The sequence below is a fragment of the Narcine bancroftii genome, chromosome 11 (assembly GCF_036971445.1).
Source record: "Narcine bancroftii isolate sNarBan1 chromosome 11, sNarBan1.hap1, whole genome shotgun sequence".
Lineage (NCBI taxonomy): Eukaryota > Metazoa > Chordata > Chondrichthyes > Torpediniformes > Narcinidae > Narcine > Narcine bancroftii.
The window spans coordinates 94,145,935-94,161,337 of record NC_091479.1 but is presented as its reverse complement, the minus strand read 5'-3'; the positions used below and the strand labels follow the sequence as shown (position 1 = coordinate 94,161,337).

Genomic DNA, 15,403 nt, shown 5'->3' with positions numbered 1-15,403 from the left:
GGAAATTACAATATCTTTTCTCTATGAACTATTCTGCTAAAAGATGTTGAATATATAGTCATGTGCATGTTCAATGCATTTTATTCCAAGCATGAAAGAGCCAGAGAAAATCCATGTTAATGAGAATGTTACATACTCTGAGCTTCAAGGAAAGAATACTTGTTTTAGTTTGGTATTGGGCCTGCAAATAGTCTGACACACCCTTTCATGTCTTGCATGTATTAGGGCCATGGAGCTGGGGATGGTGGCCTGGGAACCACATTGGTTCACTTACCTTGCCAATGTTTTTAAGATTTTGTAGATAGTTTTGTTTTCTTTTCAGTGCTCCAAGGTGCCTACTGTAGGAAGTCCATATCTGGAAGCATCCAGGAGGGCATGGATTACCACTAACAGACCATGAGTTTGACTTAAAAAAACATTTTTCCCCCTCGCATAGCCAGATTGTGCTGGCAAAATGAAGGCATTAACATAGGTCATTCATGCAAGTGGTAGATGACCAGGTATAGTCATTGTCCTTTTTTGTCAGAGATCTTATACAGCAATGGAACTGGAGTGGTAGAGAGAGAGTGAGACAATGCTTTACAGATGTCAAATACAAGGCCCATTTTCTTTTATACTTTGGTGACTGAGTCAGTTCTTATTTGGACGTTAGCCTTCAGGTAGCTACCTACACAAGCAACATCTGGAGCTAAATGACTAATTGGAACAAGCTTGGTTCTGGAGTGGAGGCTATAATGAAGTTCAATAGTAACTAGTTTTAAAATGGCCTCATTAGAACATTTACCATCCTTATTTTACCTCAACTCCACATGTATTAAATACATTGGAACCCATTCAACACATGCTTCTGCTGGTTCTTAAGCAGAACCAATGAATTAATTATCCAATATCACAGCTCATTTCCTTTTTAATATTTTTTTTACAATATGAATATTTATCATGTCCTCATCACAGAGAAGGGGCCCCATAAATTTTCAAACAATTTACTTCAGATTAGAATTTGGACTGCAAGTTTCTCCATATTACCTTGGTTATCCTACCAATTACCTTTGCTAAATTGTTAAAAAAAATGGTGGAGAAACTCAGCAGGTCCGTGTACTTTATAGAGCAAAGATTAAGATACATAACCAACGTTTTGAGCTTAAGCCCTTCATCAAGGTATGAAAATGTTTCTCCAGCATTGTTTTTACTTTAACCAGTGTCTGCAGACCTTTGTTAGGTCAGCCATTCTCAATTGTTTTTTCACTACGGCTCCCCTCAGACTGCTCAAAGTTTACAGGACCCTTTCCTTGTGCAATAGTCAAAATTTGGCTTCCTCTGTATTTCTCTCAGACTACATGAGAAACAAAAACATTTATGTTACGTGAGGTGAAAAGAAAACAAGGCTTTTGCTGAAATTTGCTGTGTCCCCCACTGAGAATGACTGGTAGATGATCTCATCACCAATTACACTCTGCCACTGGAAAATTCCGCTTCACTTGCTTTGTAAGCCATATGCAATACTGGCCACCATCAAATCACCTTTATAGCTTATAGCTAAAATATTCCCAGTTTCAATCTCAACAGGAGGCTCATCAACAATAGGACTATTTTGGTAATCTTTTCTGCATCCTTTCCAAGGCCTCAGTTGCTTTCTGAAGTATGGCACCCAGAAATGAATGCGACACTGCCCTTGACACTACAATGTGTGATGATGGTCTTGCTTTTACGTACTATGTTTCCACCAGTAAGGGTTTTAAAATGGCCTTCTGGCAAATTTCTCTAGATGTGTGGTGGAAAGTCTGCAGACCAATGGACTGGTATGGAGACACTAATACCCGAGTGTAAAGCACTGCCCTCCAAAAGATAGTGATCATAGCCCTGGACATCATGGGTAAAACGCTGCCACCCTAGAGAATATCTAAAGGGTATGTTGCTGTCAGAAAGTCGCCGCAATCATCAAGGATTCACACCACTCACCTCTGTTCTCATTGCTCCCAACAGGAAAAAGGTATAGGTGCCACAAGACTTGCACTACCAGATTCAGGAACAGCAGCTACCTCAATTTGTTTGTTGAGTCAAGTTTTTTTGCAATGTCAAAAAGTGGTAAATTCTGCCTCACAAGCACAAAAAGGAATCTGAGTTGTATGTGATGCCGTGCTCCTTCTCTGACAAACGGTGCCATTGAAATGGACGATGGAAAACCTCACAGTATTGTATCAACAGCCCAAGTGAAAGTTGTATTCACTGATAACTTGTCCAAATAGCATATTTACTGGAGGTAGGTTCAGCAGGTCCTCACTTAGTATTGTTGATAGGTTCATGAAAAGTGCAACTTTGAGTGAAATGATGATAAAAGAAACCAATTTTATAGAGTGGAAAAATACTGTGGTATTTTAATTTTTTTTCTTAACGTTATAACGAAACGGTATGGAATGAAATGGTGTCATTCAAGGACTTACTGTATCCGGAAAAAAAAACATCATGCGGTCAAGTTAGAGGACTAAAATAGATTTAGTGCTGCTCTTTGCACTCCAATTTTGCAAAATGATAAGCACAAGTTGAATATATACTACCTTTCCAAATGCAATCAGACCTGTTGAACATTTCTGGCAATTTGAATTTTAGGTTTCCAGTATCAGAAGCTTGTACAGTATTTGATTTTAAAGCAGTTTGTGGGAATATTTCTGATTGCAGATTCTTCTATCACCATTGTGGATGGATGCGACTTCTGTTGTGGTTTTCACAACTCAATGCAGTCATTTAGGCATGCTTACAGTACCCATAGTGTTGGATCTCTCAAACCCGTGAACAATCTTGGCTCAACATGGCCCAATTGACCACTGGAAGCATGAAATCTCAGATTTTCATTAAACAAATGTTTCCATTGTATGTCTAACAGACTACTGCTCTGGATACATGCCTGCTCTGATTCAGGAACGCGAAGATGAAACATTAAATGCGGGCTTGTTTCTCCTCTTCAATGAGTCCTTGTGGGACTATTTTGAAATATTTATCCCCCATGTAACAGCACAAAGATTACAAAACCATTGTTACTCTGCTTTTTGTGACCTGTGAGCCCAACATCAATGGTGGCAAAGTTATTGGAGAAGATTCTGAGGGACGAGGTAAGGATGGATTTGGGATAGTCAGGACAACTTGGGGTATGAGAGGTGTGCCACAAATATGATTGTACATTTTTTAAGATGTGATGAAGAGTATTGATGAGGGTAGGAAGGTTGATGCTGTCTATATGAACTTCAGCAAGATCTTTGACAAGGTCCTTCACAGTAGGCTGGTCCAGAAGGTAGGAACACAATAAGGTGGTCAAATGGATACAAAATTGCTTTGGTATAATGAGTATAGAGGGTGCAAGAGGAATGTTCTTTTTCCAGATTGAAGTAAAAACACAGAAATGCTGGAGGAACTCAGGCAGTCTTGCAGTGTCCATAGGAGGCAAAGATATATTACCAACATTTCAGGCCTGATCCAAGGCCTATGAATGAATCATGGCATGCCCAAGGGCTTGGTTCTGTTATTTACCATCTATATTCATGGTTTGGATGAGAATGCAGTTGCATGGTTAGAAAGTTTACAAAAAACACCAAAATTGAAGGTATAGTGGTCCATGAAGAAGGTTGTCTAAGATTACAACAGGATTGAGATCAACACTGTGAAATTGGGAGAAGGAATAGCAAAGGAATTTAACTCTGTCAAGTACAAGATAACATTAAGTGCCTTTCATTCTCTATGGACGCTGCATGACCTGCTGAGTTTCTCCAGCACTTTTGTGTCCCAAAGAATGACAAAATCACGAGGGGCATAGGTAACATGATTGATCACAGTTCCTTATCCCAGGGCAGGGGAATATAAAAGGCGAGGGCACAGATTTAAGTTGAGAGGGGAAGGATTTAAAATGGACTGGAGGGGTAGCATTTTTCAGAGAGCATTGCGGGTTTGTGGAACAAACTGCTAATGGAAGCGGTAGTGGCAGGTATAATTATGGTATTTAAATATCATTTCGACACAAATCGCAACGAGCCTGCAGTTGACGTGGACATTTACCCCCTCCATAAATCTTCGTCCGCGAAGCCAAGCCAAAGAAAGAGAGAAGACACAAATTGAAAAGGTTTCGAGAGATACGAATCATATGCAGGGATTCAGACTTGTTCAGGTAGGTAACTTGATGTGCATGGACGAATGAGGCCAAATGGCATTTTTGCTGCCGTGTAACTATGATTCTATATGGCAACAGTGTCTGCGCTTGTAAAAGTATTTATTTTTTCTGTGAAGCATTCTGGGACATTTCCAGTGTGGAAAAACTAGAAATTCAAAACTTTGCTTTGATTTGAAAAAGAACAGGAAAAAAAATCTCCTGAAGTCCTACTCAAATTGGATGAACACCTCACTCATATCACTGTTGGGACTTGCTGGATGCAAAATGGCTGTTGTTTTACAAGTACGGTACAAACGTGTCGTAAATAGCACACTGGATGTGAAAGCAACTTAGATTTGCCTTAATGATTTCAAATCCTTGCCAACTAATATTGTCATCAAAAACTGCACAAAATTGATTCATGTACAAGCTACACATTTAAGACAATTTTATGCGATTTCTGATTTCAACAATTATTATGGCAACTGTCACTCAAATCATTTTATCCACATTGAGATATCCAGTAATTCAAGATTTTGGAAGAAAGACAACAAGCTTATTTTTTGATAAAGCATGTATTGAAAATACTCAAATATAAACACGTATAAGAATACTTACAAAGTAACTATTTAGTACAAAAGTTTATTTGTCAAATACTTATCATTCTTCAAGTTTTGTTTAAACCATAAAATAAATAATTTTTCACAAACCAAGATTGCACATAAATTTTGACCAGCCTCAAAATCTGATGCACTGGCATGCATAAATTTTTAGTGTTCCAACTTTTCCACTGCAAAAGGTCTCAGTCTTCAAGTACGTTAATACATAAAACAGAGTCCCTGCAGCAGCAAGTCCACCACACTGAATATACAAGAAAGGGCAATATGCCACCCCTCCTGGAATCTTCACCAGGCAAACAGTCACTTTGGACTTTGTGCCATGGCAATAACACTTTTTCTTTGAAACCTGCTGCTTTTGAACCTGCAATAAAAAAAATCTCAAAAGAAATTTAACATGGGGAGGGGATAAAAAAAATTGCCCTACTTATGTGCATAAAACTGCACGAAATTTAGCCAATTTTACATGCATCAGTTTGCGCCAAGACCAAAGACAAACATTAATAAAGAAAAAGGATCATCATTTTGAAGTACCATACTTACGGACGTGATGCTACGAGAATCTGACAGGGCCCTGAGTGGCCAAGTAGGAGTTCATGGATCTTGCTTTGGGTCACTGTGCGTAAACTCCAATGGGATTTGACCACGAAGAGTAGAGCGTTGGTGGACAAGTGCATCTCCACTCATTACTACCTGCATCTGCAGACATCAGCTACAGAGGAGCCAGGTCTTGAAGAGCCACCTCTTAACATGGAGGGTGTGGTAAGACTTTTATGCTGTGTAATCAATGCCCTCTGTTCTGGGAAGGGCTTAAATTTAACAGCTCATCTAAGCTGACGCCAATCTCCTGGCACCTGGCAACTAGTTTTCTGAGATTATCAGTTTTACCTCCTTCTGAAGCTTCAAACAAGAGTTGCTGAAAGAGACAGGGGAAGCACTTAATAAGACCTAGTCATCAATTAAATATTACCTTGTCAGAACAAATGGTTGCTTTTTAAAAAATATCTGCACAATCTCTCAGAAATTAAGAAAACTCAAAATAATATGTAAGCAGAAAAATTATAAAAAAAAACTCAATTATATAAAATTAAAAATAAACGTAAGTGGGCAACTTTACATCTTTCCATAGCGATGCCCAAAGCGGTAACTTCTGAAGAGCTTGTTCATAAAGATGTCGAACCTGAAAAAACAGCAAATAGCCAGTGGGAGCACTTGAATGAAGACTAAATTTGTGAAAAAACAAAAACACAGATGTGCTACAACAACTGCATTAGGTTTTTAAAAGATTCAAGCAGTTTTCAAAGAATCTTTGTGAGGAACAGAGCAACAAATTTATAAATAGTACCATTTGGTTAAAATTTTCCAAACAGATTTGAGAAGATTTTGGGTAGAAATCATGCTGGAATGAAGTATAATTAATATTTTTTTTAAAAATATTGCAGCTAAACCAAATGTTAGTTTTAAAAAAAAAGCATGAACATTATTTCTGCAGAAGAGAGCCAAAAATATAAAGCACATGGACATACCTCATTTTGGTGGTCCCTTAACATGCTTTCAACAATTATGGCTCTAATGCAGAGAGAAACAGAACAGGCTTAGTTGTATTTCAAGGTTTAGGAATTGTCATAGATAAAATATAAATAGTATCAAAATACAAATATTCACATTCAGGACACAGTTGCATTATTCTGTGGTTATGTTCTATGGATGATTCACTGAAAACTTTACACTATATTCAACACTGAACATTGGAATGGAAAAGACTTTCATCTTAATCAGAACTCAAATCTACTTTAAACTAAAATTTGAGCTTCCAAAATCCTAACTTCTGATAACGATTAATTTGACAATCTGATAGAAATTTTTTTTTTTTTAAATGGTTCAAATATTTAGAACTAGTAACAATAGATTTTATCAGATTCTAATTAAATACGATAAAATAGCAAGAAAAAAATGCTATTACATTTTCCAAATTGGCACACAGATTGGTAGAGAATGTGTATACATTTTCGATTGTAACTTGAGGTGCTGAATATTACCCTCCTTCCACTCCTGCTCCAATATCCTGCATTAAGAACACAAGCAGTTGAAACCAGTTTCCACTTTCAATGCATAGATTTATTTCGTTCCAAAAACTGAACCCAACTTTTTACATATTTACCTCAATGCCAGTTCAACATTTGTTGGCATCATGGAAGGGAATCTCTCCAAGGCTTTGCAATGCTGGGATTGAGGAAGGCAGCTCAGATAAAAAGAAATCACCTGCAAAATAGTTGTTAAATTCAGTTAGACCATATCAGACATCCTCCCAAAAATTAGCATTCAAAGGCACACCAAAAATTAATATTGCACCAAAAGTTTATGTTCAATTCATGGGAACAAAGGCATCACAAGGCCTTTTGGGTGGCATGGTTAGTGTAACAGTTAGTGCAATGCTGTTACATCGCCAGTGACTGGGACCAAGGTTCAAATCCCATGCTGTCTGTAAGGAGTTTGTACATTCTTCCCGTGTCTACATGAGTTTTCTCTGGGGGCTCTGGTTTCCTCCCACTGTTCGAAGCATACTGATTAATTGGGTGGCACAAATTCATGGGCCAAAATGTCCTGTTACCATGCTGTATGGCTAAAAAAAATTAAAAATTAAAAAGTAAAGGTGAGCCATCAGTTTGCTGGGCAACTTCAGAAAAAGAGTCAAGCACTGACTACACGACCATGGGATCCAGGACTTTGTGTGAAATAAGAATCCACTAATTTTCTATTCTGCATTAACTGACAATTCTGAATGCAAGTTTTAAGTTAACCAGCTGCAAAGAGGGAATAACAATATTGCTAGATCATTTGTCTTGACACTTAGATGATTAACCCAACAACAGTATTGTTCTGCAACCCCATTAAAAAGATCTTAAATACTATAGTATAGAAAAATGTTTGAGCTGGCCAGCATCTATCCCTTAGTCAGATCCATCAAACATATTTAAGGGATTGTACAGAAAATCTCACTATGAATAGACAAATGGATTTAATATTTGCCTCAGGAAAAGGTGTATTTGCTTAAATAAGAAAAACTAGAAAACAATCTAGATAATTAATTAAGTTGCCTTTTCTCTCGATTTTGAGAAGCAGACTTGCTCTTTTCTGACGGATGGATCCATGATTAAGAGTAACCCCAAATCAATCTTCATACAAGGATCTCGTCAGCAATTATTGTCAGTCTCTACCAAACTGGGAATGAACCAATTTCAAACATGAATCCCAACTTTAAGCAGGTTGGTGAAGACTTTGAATAATTTTCCTTATCCATCGTCGATTATCTCCCCGTCAATTAAGACAGATCCCACTTTGCGAGGGTCATACATTTAAAAATATAATTAATCATCACAGGAATGTAAAAAATAATTCTTAGAGATTAACTTCTATTGCAATAAGCTTTAATAGAAAATGCTGCTAAAACAAAAGTGGAAACTGAAACCTTGATCACAACTGAGAAAACGTAGTTTTAAGCTGCAGAGAGAATGGGATAGGAATGAATAATACAAAGGGAATACCTTGGATGGGGTGAGGCCTGCATTGCTTTGATGATGCATGGTTTACAAAATCATCTGATGCTTAGATTAATGAGGGACACAAGTAATGCTTTAATTGATATATTTAAAAAAAAATCAACATCGAGTTAGAGAGTAAACATGAAAGTCTGCAGACACAGTAAATGAAGTAAAAACAATGCTGGACAAACTCAGCAGGTCAAATAGCATACCTTGTATAGCAAAAATAAAGATAGCCAACCAATATTTTGGGTTTGAGCCCTTCATCAAAGTAGGAGTAAAATATAGGCAGGCACCTAAATAATGTTTGAGTTACCTGATTATGAAATTCATAATTGGTCCAATATTTGGCAGAGCTGAATGGGATAGGCATTCTTGTTGGAACAGTGACCAGACATCTGTGAACCAGGTCTACAAACAGTTTGAAGTCTCTGATCCTGTTCTTAGTCCCAACTAGCTGGCTATTGGTAAAAACTAGATAACTGAAGAGAAAACACCCAACTTTCATTATGTTGAAAACAATAAGAACTGAAGACATTAGTCACAGATAGTGATTGTGTTCAGATTAGGAAGTGGTTCATTTTTGCAAGCTTTACTTACTCCATCCAGATCTGCTTCAATACATCAATCCGCATGACTGTACTGAGAGCTGCTTCAAATGCGTCCACAGCTTCTTTTGTGCTTGCATTAATGGACTGCCATAAGCTAATACAAGGCAAAGTATGATAAAAATTAAGGAAAACATTTAAGATTAACAAAACAGATGGGACCATGCATCTACTAGATCAGCCATTTTCAATGGGGGCCTCAGCACATTTCAGGAGGGGGGCGGACAAATGAAATCACAAAATATTTTTATGTTTTTGATGTTGTTGGTAAGAGAGAAGTACGGAAGAAATTAATTAAATGACTGATTTACAGGGAAGGGCCCATTGATCAAGGGTGCCTAAGGGGGCCAAAGCCAAAAAAAAATTGAGAATGGCTGTCCTAGATAATGTCCATGATTTTCCTCCTTAACATTCCATCTTTGCTTCAATACTTGATGACAGACATTTTGTGGCGCACAGATTTCTGAATAAGATGTCAACAGATTTCTTACCAGAATATTAGCCATAGATAGGGTATTTGTGTGCTTAGCTGTTCCCCATTCAATATTTCTTTACATGATGGTGCTCTGAAGTCGTAACATTTTGGATAATTCAGAAGATGACTAATGAAAGGATAAAAAGCTCTTAAATAATGTACATTTTAAGAACAATTTTTCTCAACTTTATGAATTCAAGAGATAAAATGAAAACTTTAATTAATTAAGTTCAAGGTTGTCTTATCCAGTCTTCTTCCTAAATGTTTGGTTATTTATGAGTTTTAAAAATAATTATTTGCTGAATCAATGGTATAATAAATATTTCAATATATTCAAAATGAAAGAAAATGAAACAAATCACACTAGATTCACCACAAAGTGGCCCAAAGCAGTCAGATATTTCCATTTCCAACTCTGAACGGACCATTTCAAGAGGGTGGCATCTAATATTGCATATACGAATTGCTGCAATCTTCTTATCACTCATCATCTAATCCCACTCAGATATCGAGATAATTTTGTTAGCATTTCTCAATGACTCCTTGAAAAGTAACTAGATGAACATAGCTGGTTTTCAAACCATATACCTAAACATTTGAAACTGTAATATTGCGTGGCTATTAAAAATTGTGGCAAATACCAAGCACGATACAATACCCACCAGAAATAAAATAACAATTTATTTTAAGATGTTCTGTGTCTGTAGGTATCCTTTATAACACATATTGAGGGATAAATGCATTGTTGATTTATTTCTCAGGAATAGACGATAATAAACTGACAATCTTAGATAGTTGCACAAAAGAAAAAATTAATGGGCACTAGGACAGAGAATTTGGGATATTTTAGGTTGCTGAGTCTGAAAATTGTGGGTTCAAATCTTGAGATCAAAATTCCAATTTGATATGAATGGATAGTTGATGGTCAGCATGGATTAGGGGTGGATCAAAGGAGTGAAGCAGCATCTGAGGAGAATAAAGGCCAACTCAACATTTTAGGCTCTGGCCCTACATCAGATCTGAGGGGAGAAACAAAAAAGACTGCCAGTATAAAGCTGTAGGTAATATTTGGGATAGAAGCTGGAAGGCAATGGGTGGATCCAGATGGAGAGAGGATGATGGGCAGGTAGAAACAGAAGGCCAGGAGAGGGGTGGCAGGGAGGGAATGTGAGGGAGAAAATGACTTGGAACAAAATGGCTGCATGCACATGTGCTGAGGAACCATTTGTCTGCTACTTATGGTCTTTCTGGTGGATTATGCTGGAATGCCAAATTTCATAATACCAAAGGGCATTATTAAAAAAACTTTACAATCACAAAATTGTTACTGCAATTGTCATCCAGCACATTGAATCTCTCCAGACTGTTATAAGTAATCAAGTTCATCCCACTTTTTTTGCACTTTCCATAGGTCCACATGGCATGCTTAGCACAACACTCTTACAGTGCCAGGGACCTGGGTTCAAATCTGGCCTGTAAGGAGTTTGTACATTCTCCCTGTTTCTGCGTAGGTTTCCTCTAGGTACTCTAGTTTCCTCCCAAACTTCAAAACATTGGGGATTGCAGGTTTATTGGGGTAATTTGGCAGCACAGTCTCATGGGCTGGAAGGACCTGTTACCACGCTGTATGTCTAAATTTAAAACTTCAATTTAGACAAATCCTTTCAGAAAGATCATAGCTTGCTTCACGTTATCTCTTCGGAGATATCATCTTAAATCTGCATCTCTGGATACCTGAACCTACTCATAGCAACAACTTCAATTTACTTCCAGACTTTGTCCATCTCTCATATTTCTCACAGCTTTCCTCGGTACAAGGAAAACCTCAGATTTTCTATTCTATCCTCAAGTGAAACACCTCATGCCAGAATCCATTGAAGAATTTAAGTAAATCCAGAATCCAAGCAAATTTTTTTTTTTTTTGCAGTCCCTCAAAGGGCTTCATGTCTTCTCTAGATTATGACTAGAGATGGATGTCTAATCAGTGTTATATAAAAGGTTTAATATGGTGTCTTTACTTTGGTGTATTGCATGCATGGTGTTAACATCAATTTCTTTGCACACACATACTACAGTATCTGAAAATATTAAATTACCGCTTTTTAAATGTGTAAAATGGCAGTATGGACAATGTCTAAAGGAAAAGAAAAAACTATATGCTGGAACAGATCAACAATAAGTAAAGGATCTTGATGGCTCAATTGGCTTTATACGATACCTTCATTGCAATAAAATTCTTTTAATTAACCTTTAAGCAAGGGTTTTACAAGAATGGCAACATGAAAAAGCCACCCTTAAAAGGCTTAAATTTGTACTTATTAAAATCAAATGAGGGAAATAAATGAAATATTTTAATTATGCTTCAAAACATACCGTAAAATATATACGGGGTGGTGTTCAGGGACTTCCCCCTCAAAAAAGGAGTTGATAAATTCTTTAAAAACTGGAACAATGTCAAAGATTTTCTGCAAGGAACAAATATCAAATTTACTATTTTTTTCATGTAAAAATGAAAATTACAAGGTGTAGTTCAGGATTCAATACAAAATATAGCTGGCTGCAATTCATATGTAGAGTACAACTGCGTCTATTCAGCTCCAAACATTTTTTTTCCCGGATAATTGAGGATTTCAGAAAAAACAGAAATCTTCATTAATCCAAAAAATGTGAAAGCCGAAATGTCATTTCTCCTCTGAAAACTTTTGGATAAATGAGGATAGCTGAAACAATCAGAAATCCTCAGTTATCTAAAATTTGTTTATTTTTTTCCTCCAGAGACCAACTGACATCAAATGTTGAAAAAATTGTGGAAAAACCCCCCAAGTAGAATTGAGTTTCTGGTGTTAGATTTATCTCATTTTGTTCAGGTTGGTGAGAATTCAACATTATTTCATGTTTTAAAAGCCTTCCCTTGTCGTTTGTTGTTGATTAAACACTGTTACAAGTGATTTGCAGTCGCCACTGGGCGGCTTTTAAAAATGACCAGTTATCTGAAAATATCGTTTATCTGAAAAAAAGCCCAGTCCTGACCATTTCAGATAATCGGAGTTGTACTGAGGTTATATTTTTAATTACTTCACATTAAAAACTATTTTTCAAACACATGTGAAGATGAAAAATACCGACCAAATTTATTGATGGCTTTTCACATCGGAGGAAGTGTAAATGACGAAGAAAGCAAATGAAGGACAGCAAGCTACAAGGTTAACAGGGGTAGAGAGAAAATACATGCTTGGTTGATGTACATCCTTCAGGTATCCCTCAGTGTTAATCTTGTTGACTAATACTTTTGTTCTTTGGGTGCACCACACCAACTAGAGAATATTTGTCACTCTGGGGTCATTGCAACCTAAATACAAGTTCACAAGTTTGTGCTCGTCCCAGGTTAGCTGGCGGTAGGAGGGCAAGAGGACCCCTCAGTGAAAAATATTAGTGATTCAGCTGAATTAAACTAACATTTCAGTGATCCATTCCCAGTGATTAGATTTCTTGAAATTCATCTCAGAACCTGTCTTACTAGGATGTACCAAGTCTGAGATAAGTTAGGGGCTTCAGTGACAAATCTTGTTGCTTAATCACTCGGCAACCACATCCTAGATAACAATTGTACATTATGGATTGTTCAAAATTGTCTGCACAAAAAAACTTCTGTCAAAATAATATTTTTTGAACATTTACTTGGATATAGCTAACCCAGTTTTCGCAACTATTTGTTTAATCTGTGGAGCAGATCATTGAACATGAGGTATTTAAATGAGGAAGAGTGAAAAGTGACACGATTAGCAAAACAGCAATTATAACTACTTTAAACTCCCTGAATCAAAAACATGCACTGTAAAGATTTTTATGGAATTTAACCTTGGAAATATATTGACTAAGAAGTTTCAAAAAGGAAAATTTAAAAAGTTATAAATACACACCACTGAAATAAAGAATTTGAATGCATAATAGAATAATTGAGCATTATGGGGACTCCTTCTAAAAGCACAAAGCCACGCATTCACAGCATCATCAATTTGTTTTCTCTCCAAATAAAGGTCAGCTAGAGCATCAGTAAGTTGGTAGGCAGCTGGGCAAGACTGTAGCAGTGTTTTGCAGAGTTTTTCGGCAGCTTCCCATCTGAAAAGGCATTTACCAGGTTAAAACCAAAATAATTAAGAAAAAAAGAAATATAAATTTGTGAATTCCAAACACAAAAAATGACTTAAAATTCTACAAACAAATCCAGACATTCCAAACATGCCCAAGTTATACCTTACTACCACAAACTTTGGTGGTGAAAAAAAATATTGCATTTATACCACAAAGCTGCTTAAGAAACTAAGTTACCATACCTCCCCATTAGCCTCAGTGCTGAAATCATATTCCTGTAAATTGATAGGCAGACTGTAATCCTCTCTTCCACAGTAGAGCAGTCAACAGAACATGCTTGGAGAGCATCTGAACACACAAAAAAAATGAATTGGAATTTTGACTGCCAATTTAACACAGAGAACGAAAGTTATAAAAATCAATCTACTTCACCTTCAAACAATGCAAGTAACGTATCAGGATGTGTTTTTATATCTTTAGATGTTTGCCAAGGGATGAGAAAAGGCTCCTTCGTTACGAGTTTGGAAGAATAGGCTACAGCTGGATCGAAGAATTTGGAAGGAAGACTGCTGAATTCAATGAGGTGAATGTAGGCTAACCAAGCCAGGCAGCATTCATTTGCATTTAAATGCTCTGCCACACTTTTGTTACCATCTGAAGTTTTCAAGGCATTCTGCAAAATACATTTCAAAAGTATGGATAAATTTACACATTAAATTTGCAGCATGTATGATAGAACTCAAAGAGAAGCTACCACCACAGGTTGCAAATTATCTGACATCAGCATTAACCTACACACCTCTTGGAAAAAAATACAACCTGAGATGTTACTTTAATAACATTAAATGGCAAAGTGCAACATCGATTCAGATCAGCTTCTACAAATTCAACTCAAGAATAATACTGGAGATTTATAAGACGACAGCCAACATGTTTCTTGAATTTATTTTTCTGAAAAGATGTTCAAAACTTTTATAGGCATCAACAGTACACCTAGCCTTAACTGCATTTGGAAAATTTAGGCAATATTAAAATAGAATACATTATATGCGATTATCAAATGACAGTGCCAGGGAACAGTAAGGATGGAATTGCAGGGGGAGAATTAAAAAAGGCAGCTAACACAATTCAATGTCAGTAAATGAGAACTGGCAAATTCTGAACAAAAAAATAGAGTAACAGGGGAATGTGTTACATTTATAAGGTACTTAAAGACCCAGTCAAGTAGATAAGAACTTTCTGATATCCATGGCAAGAGTTGGAGAATTCGAGTCGAGATGGAATGGAGAATTTCTATAAAACAATCTACTTGCAGCTGTGCAGACTAGGGCCACGTATCAGGATGTTGCAACAATAAAATATATCACAACCTGCTGCACGGATGACTGAACAAACACAAATTAGAACAATGGAGAATTTTGTGAAGAACAAGTTGTAGTTAAAACTCACTGTAGGAACTGAGACATGGCAAAGAAATGACGGACTATTAGAAATACCATCTTAAGAACAAGATCAAAACGTTATCTGCCCTCAGGTATACATAAGCGTAACTAGGTATGATGAAGGGATCAAGCCCAAAACATCGGCTATGTATCTTTATCTTTGCTGTATAAAGGACGTTGTTTGACTTGCGGAGTTTCTCCAGCATTATGTTTTTACTTAATAGTCGTGTAACTGCATTACTATAGTGATTAGACTTCAAAAGTATTATATTGGCCCTAAGAAATTTGGGACACTCTGTTAAGCCATTAAATAACAGAATACGGGATCAATTGATTAAAACTCTGAAGACCAGAGTCAACAGAAGCAATCTACATTCATAGAATGTAGAAATATCCGTAGAAATAATTGTATACAACGCTTTGACCAGTTTATAAATAAAGTTCAATTTGGACATTTTTTTTTGCATATATAAAAAAATTAACTATACTGTT

At 36.6% G+C, this 15,403-nt stretch overlaps 1 protein-coding gene across 4 annotated transcripts in view; it reads right to left on the bottom strand.

Annotated features, from left to right (window-relative positions):
* Positions 1-15,403, bottom strand: part of LOC138746150 (zinc finger C3H1 domain-containing protein-like) — a 79,152-nt gene that overhangs the window by 2,255 nt on the left and 61,494 nt on the right. For 2 of the 4 annotated variants that reach the window (XM_069904060.1, XM_069904059.1), the window contains exons 24-35: positions 13,902-14,142; positions 13,712-13,817; positions 13,298-13,496; positions 11,751-11,842; positions 9,394-9,504; positions 8,895-8,999; positions 8,611-8,776; positions 6,914-7,014; positions 6,716-6,817; positions 6,279-6,321; positions 5,870-5,932; positions 4,698-5,668 (exon numbers count right to left, since the gene is read on the bottom strand). In XM_069904060.1, the coding sequence (XP_069760161.1) occupies positions 5,537-5,668; positions 5,870-5,932; positions 6,279-6,321; positions 6,716-6,817; positions 6,914-7,014; positions 8,611-8,776; positions 8,895-8,999; positions 9,394-9,504; positions 11,751-11,842; positions 13,298-13,496; positions 13,712-13,817; positions 13,902-14,142 (1,461 nt within the window). In that variant the 3' untranslated portion in view covers positions 4,698-5,536. Of the gene's footprint in view, positions 1-274; positions 356-4,697; positions 5,669-5,869; positions 5,933-6,278; positions 6,322-6,715; positions 6,818-6,913; positions 7,015-8,610; positions 8,777-8,894; positions 9,000-9,393; positions 9,505-11,750; positions 11,843-13,297; positions 13,497-13,711; positions 13,818-13,901; positions 14,143-15,403 lie in introns of those variants that run through there. The other 2 variants (XR_011346728.1, XR_011346727.1) reach the window with 2 other exon arrangements.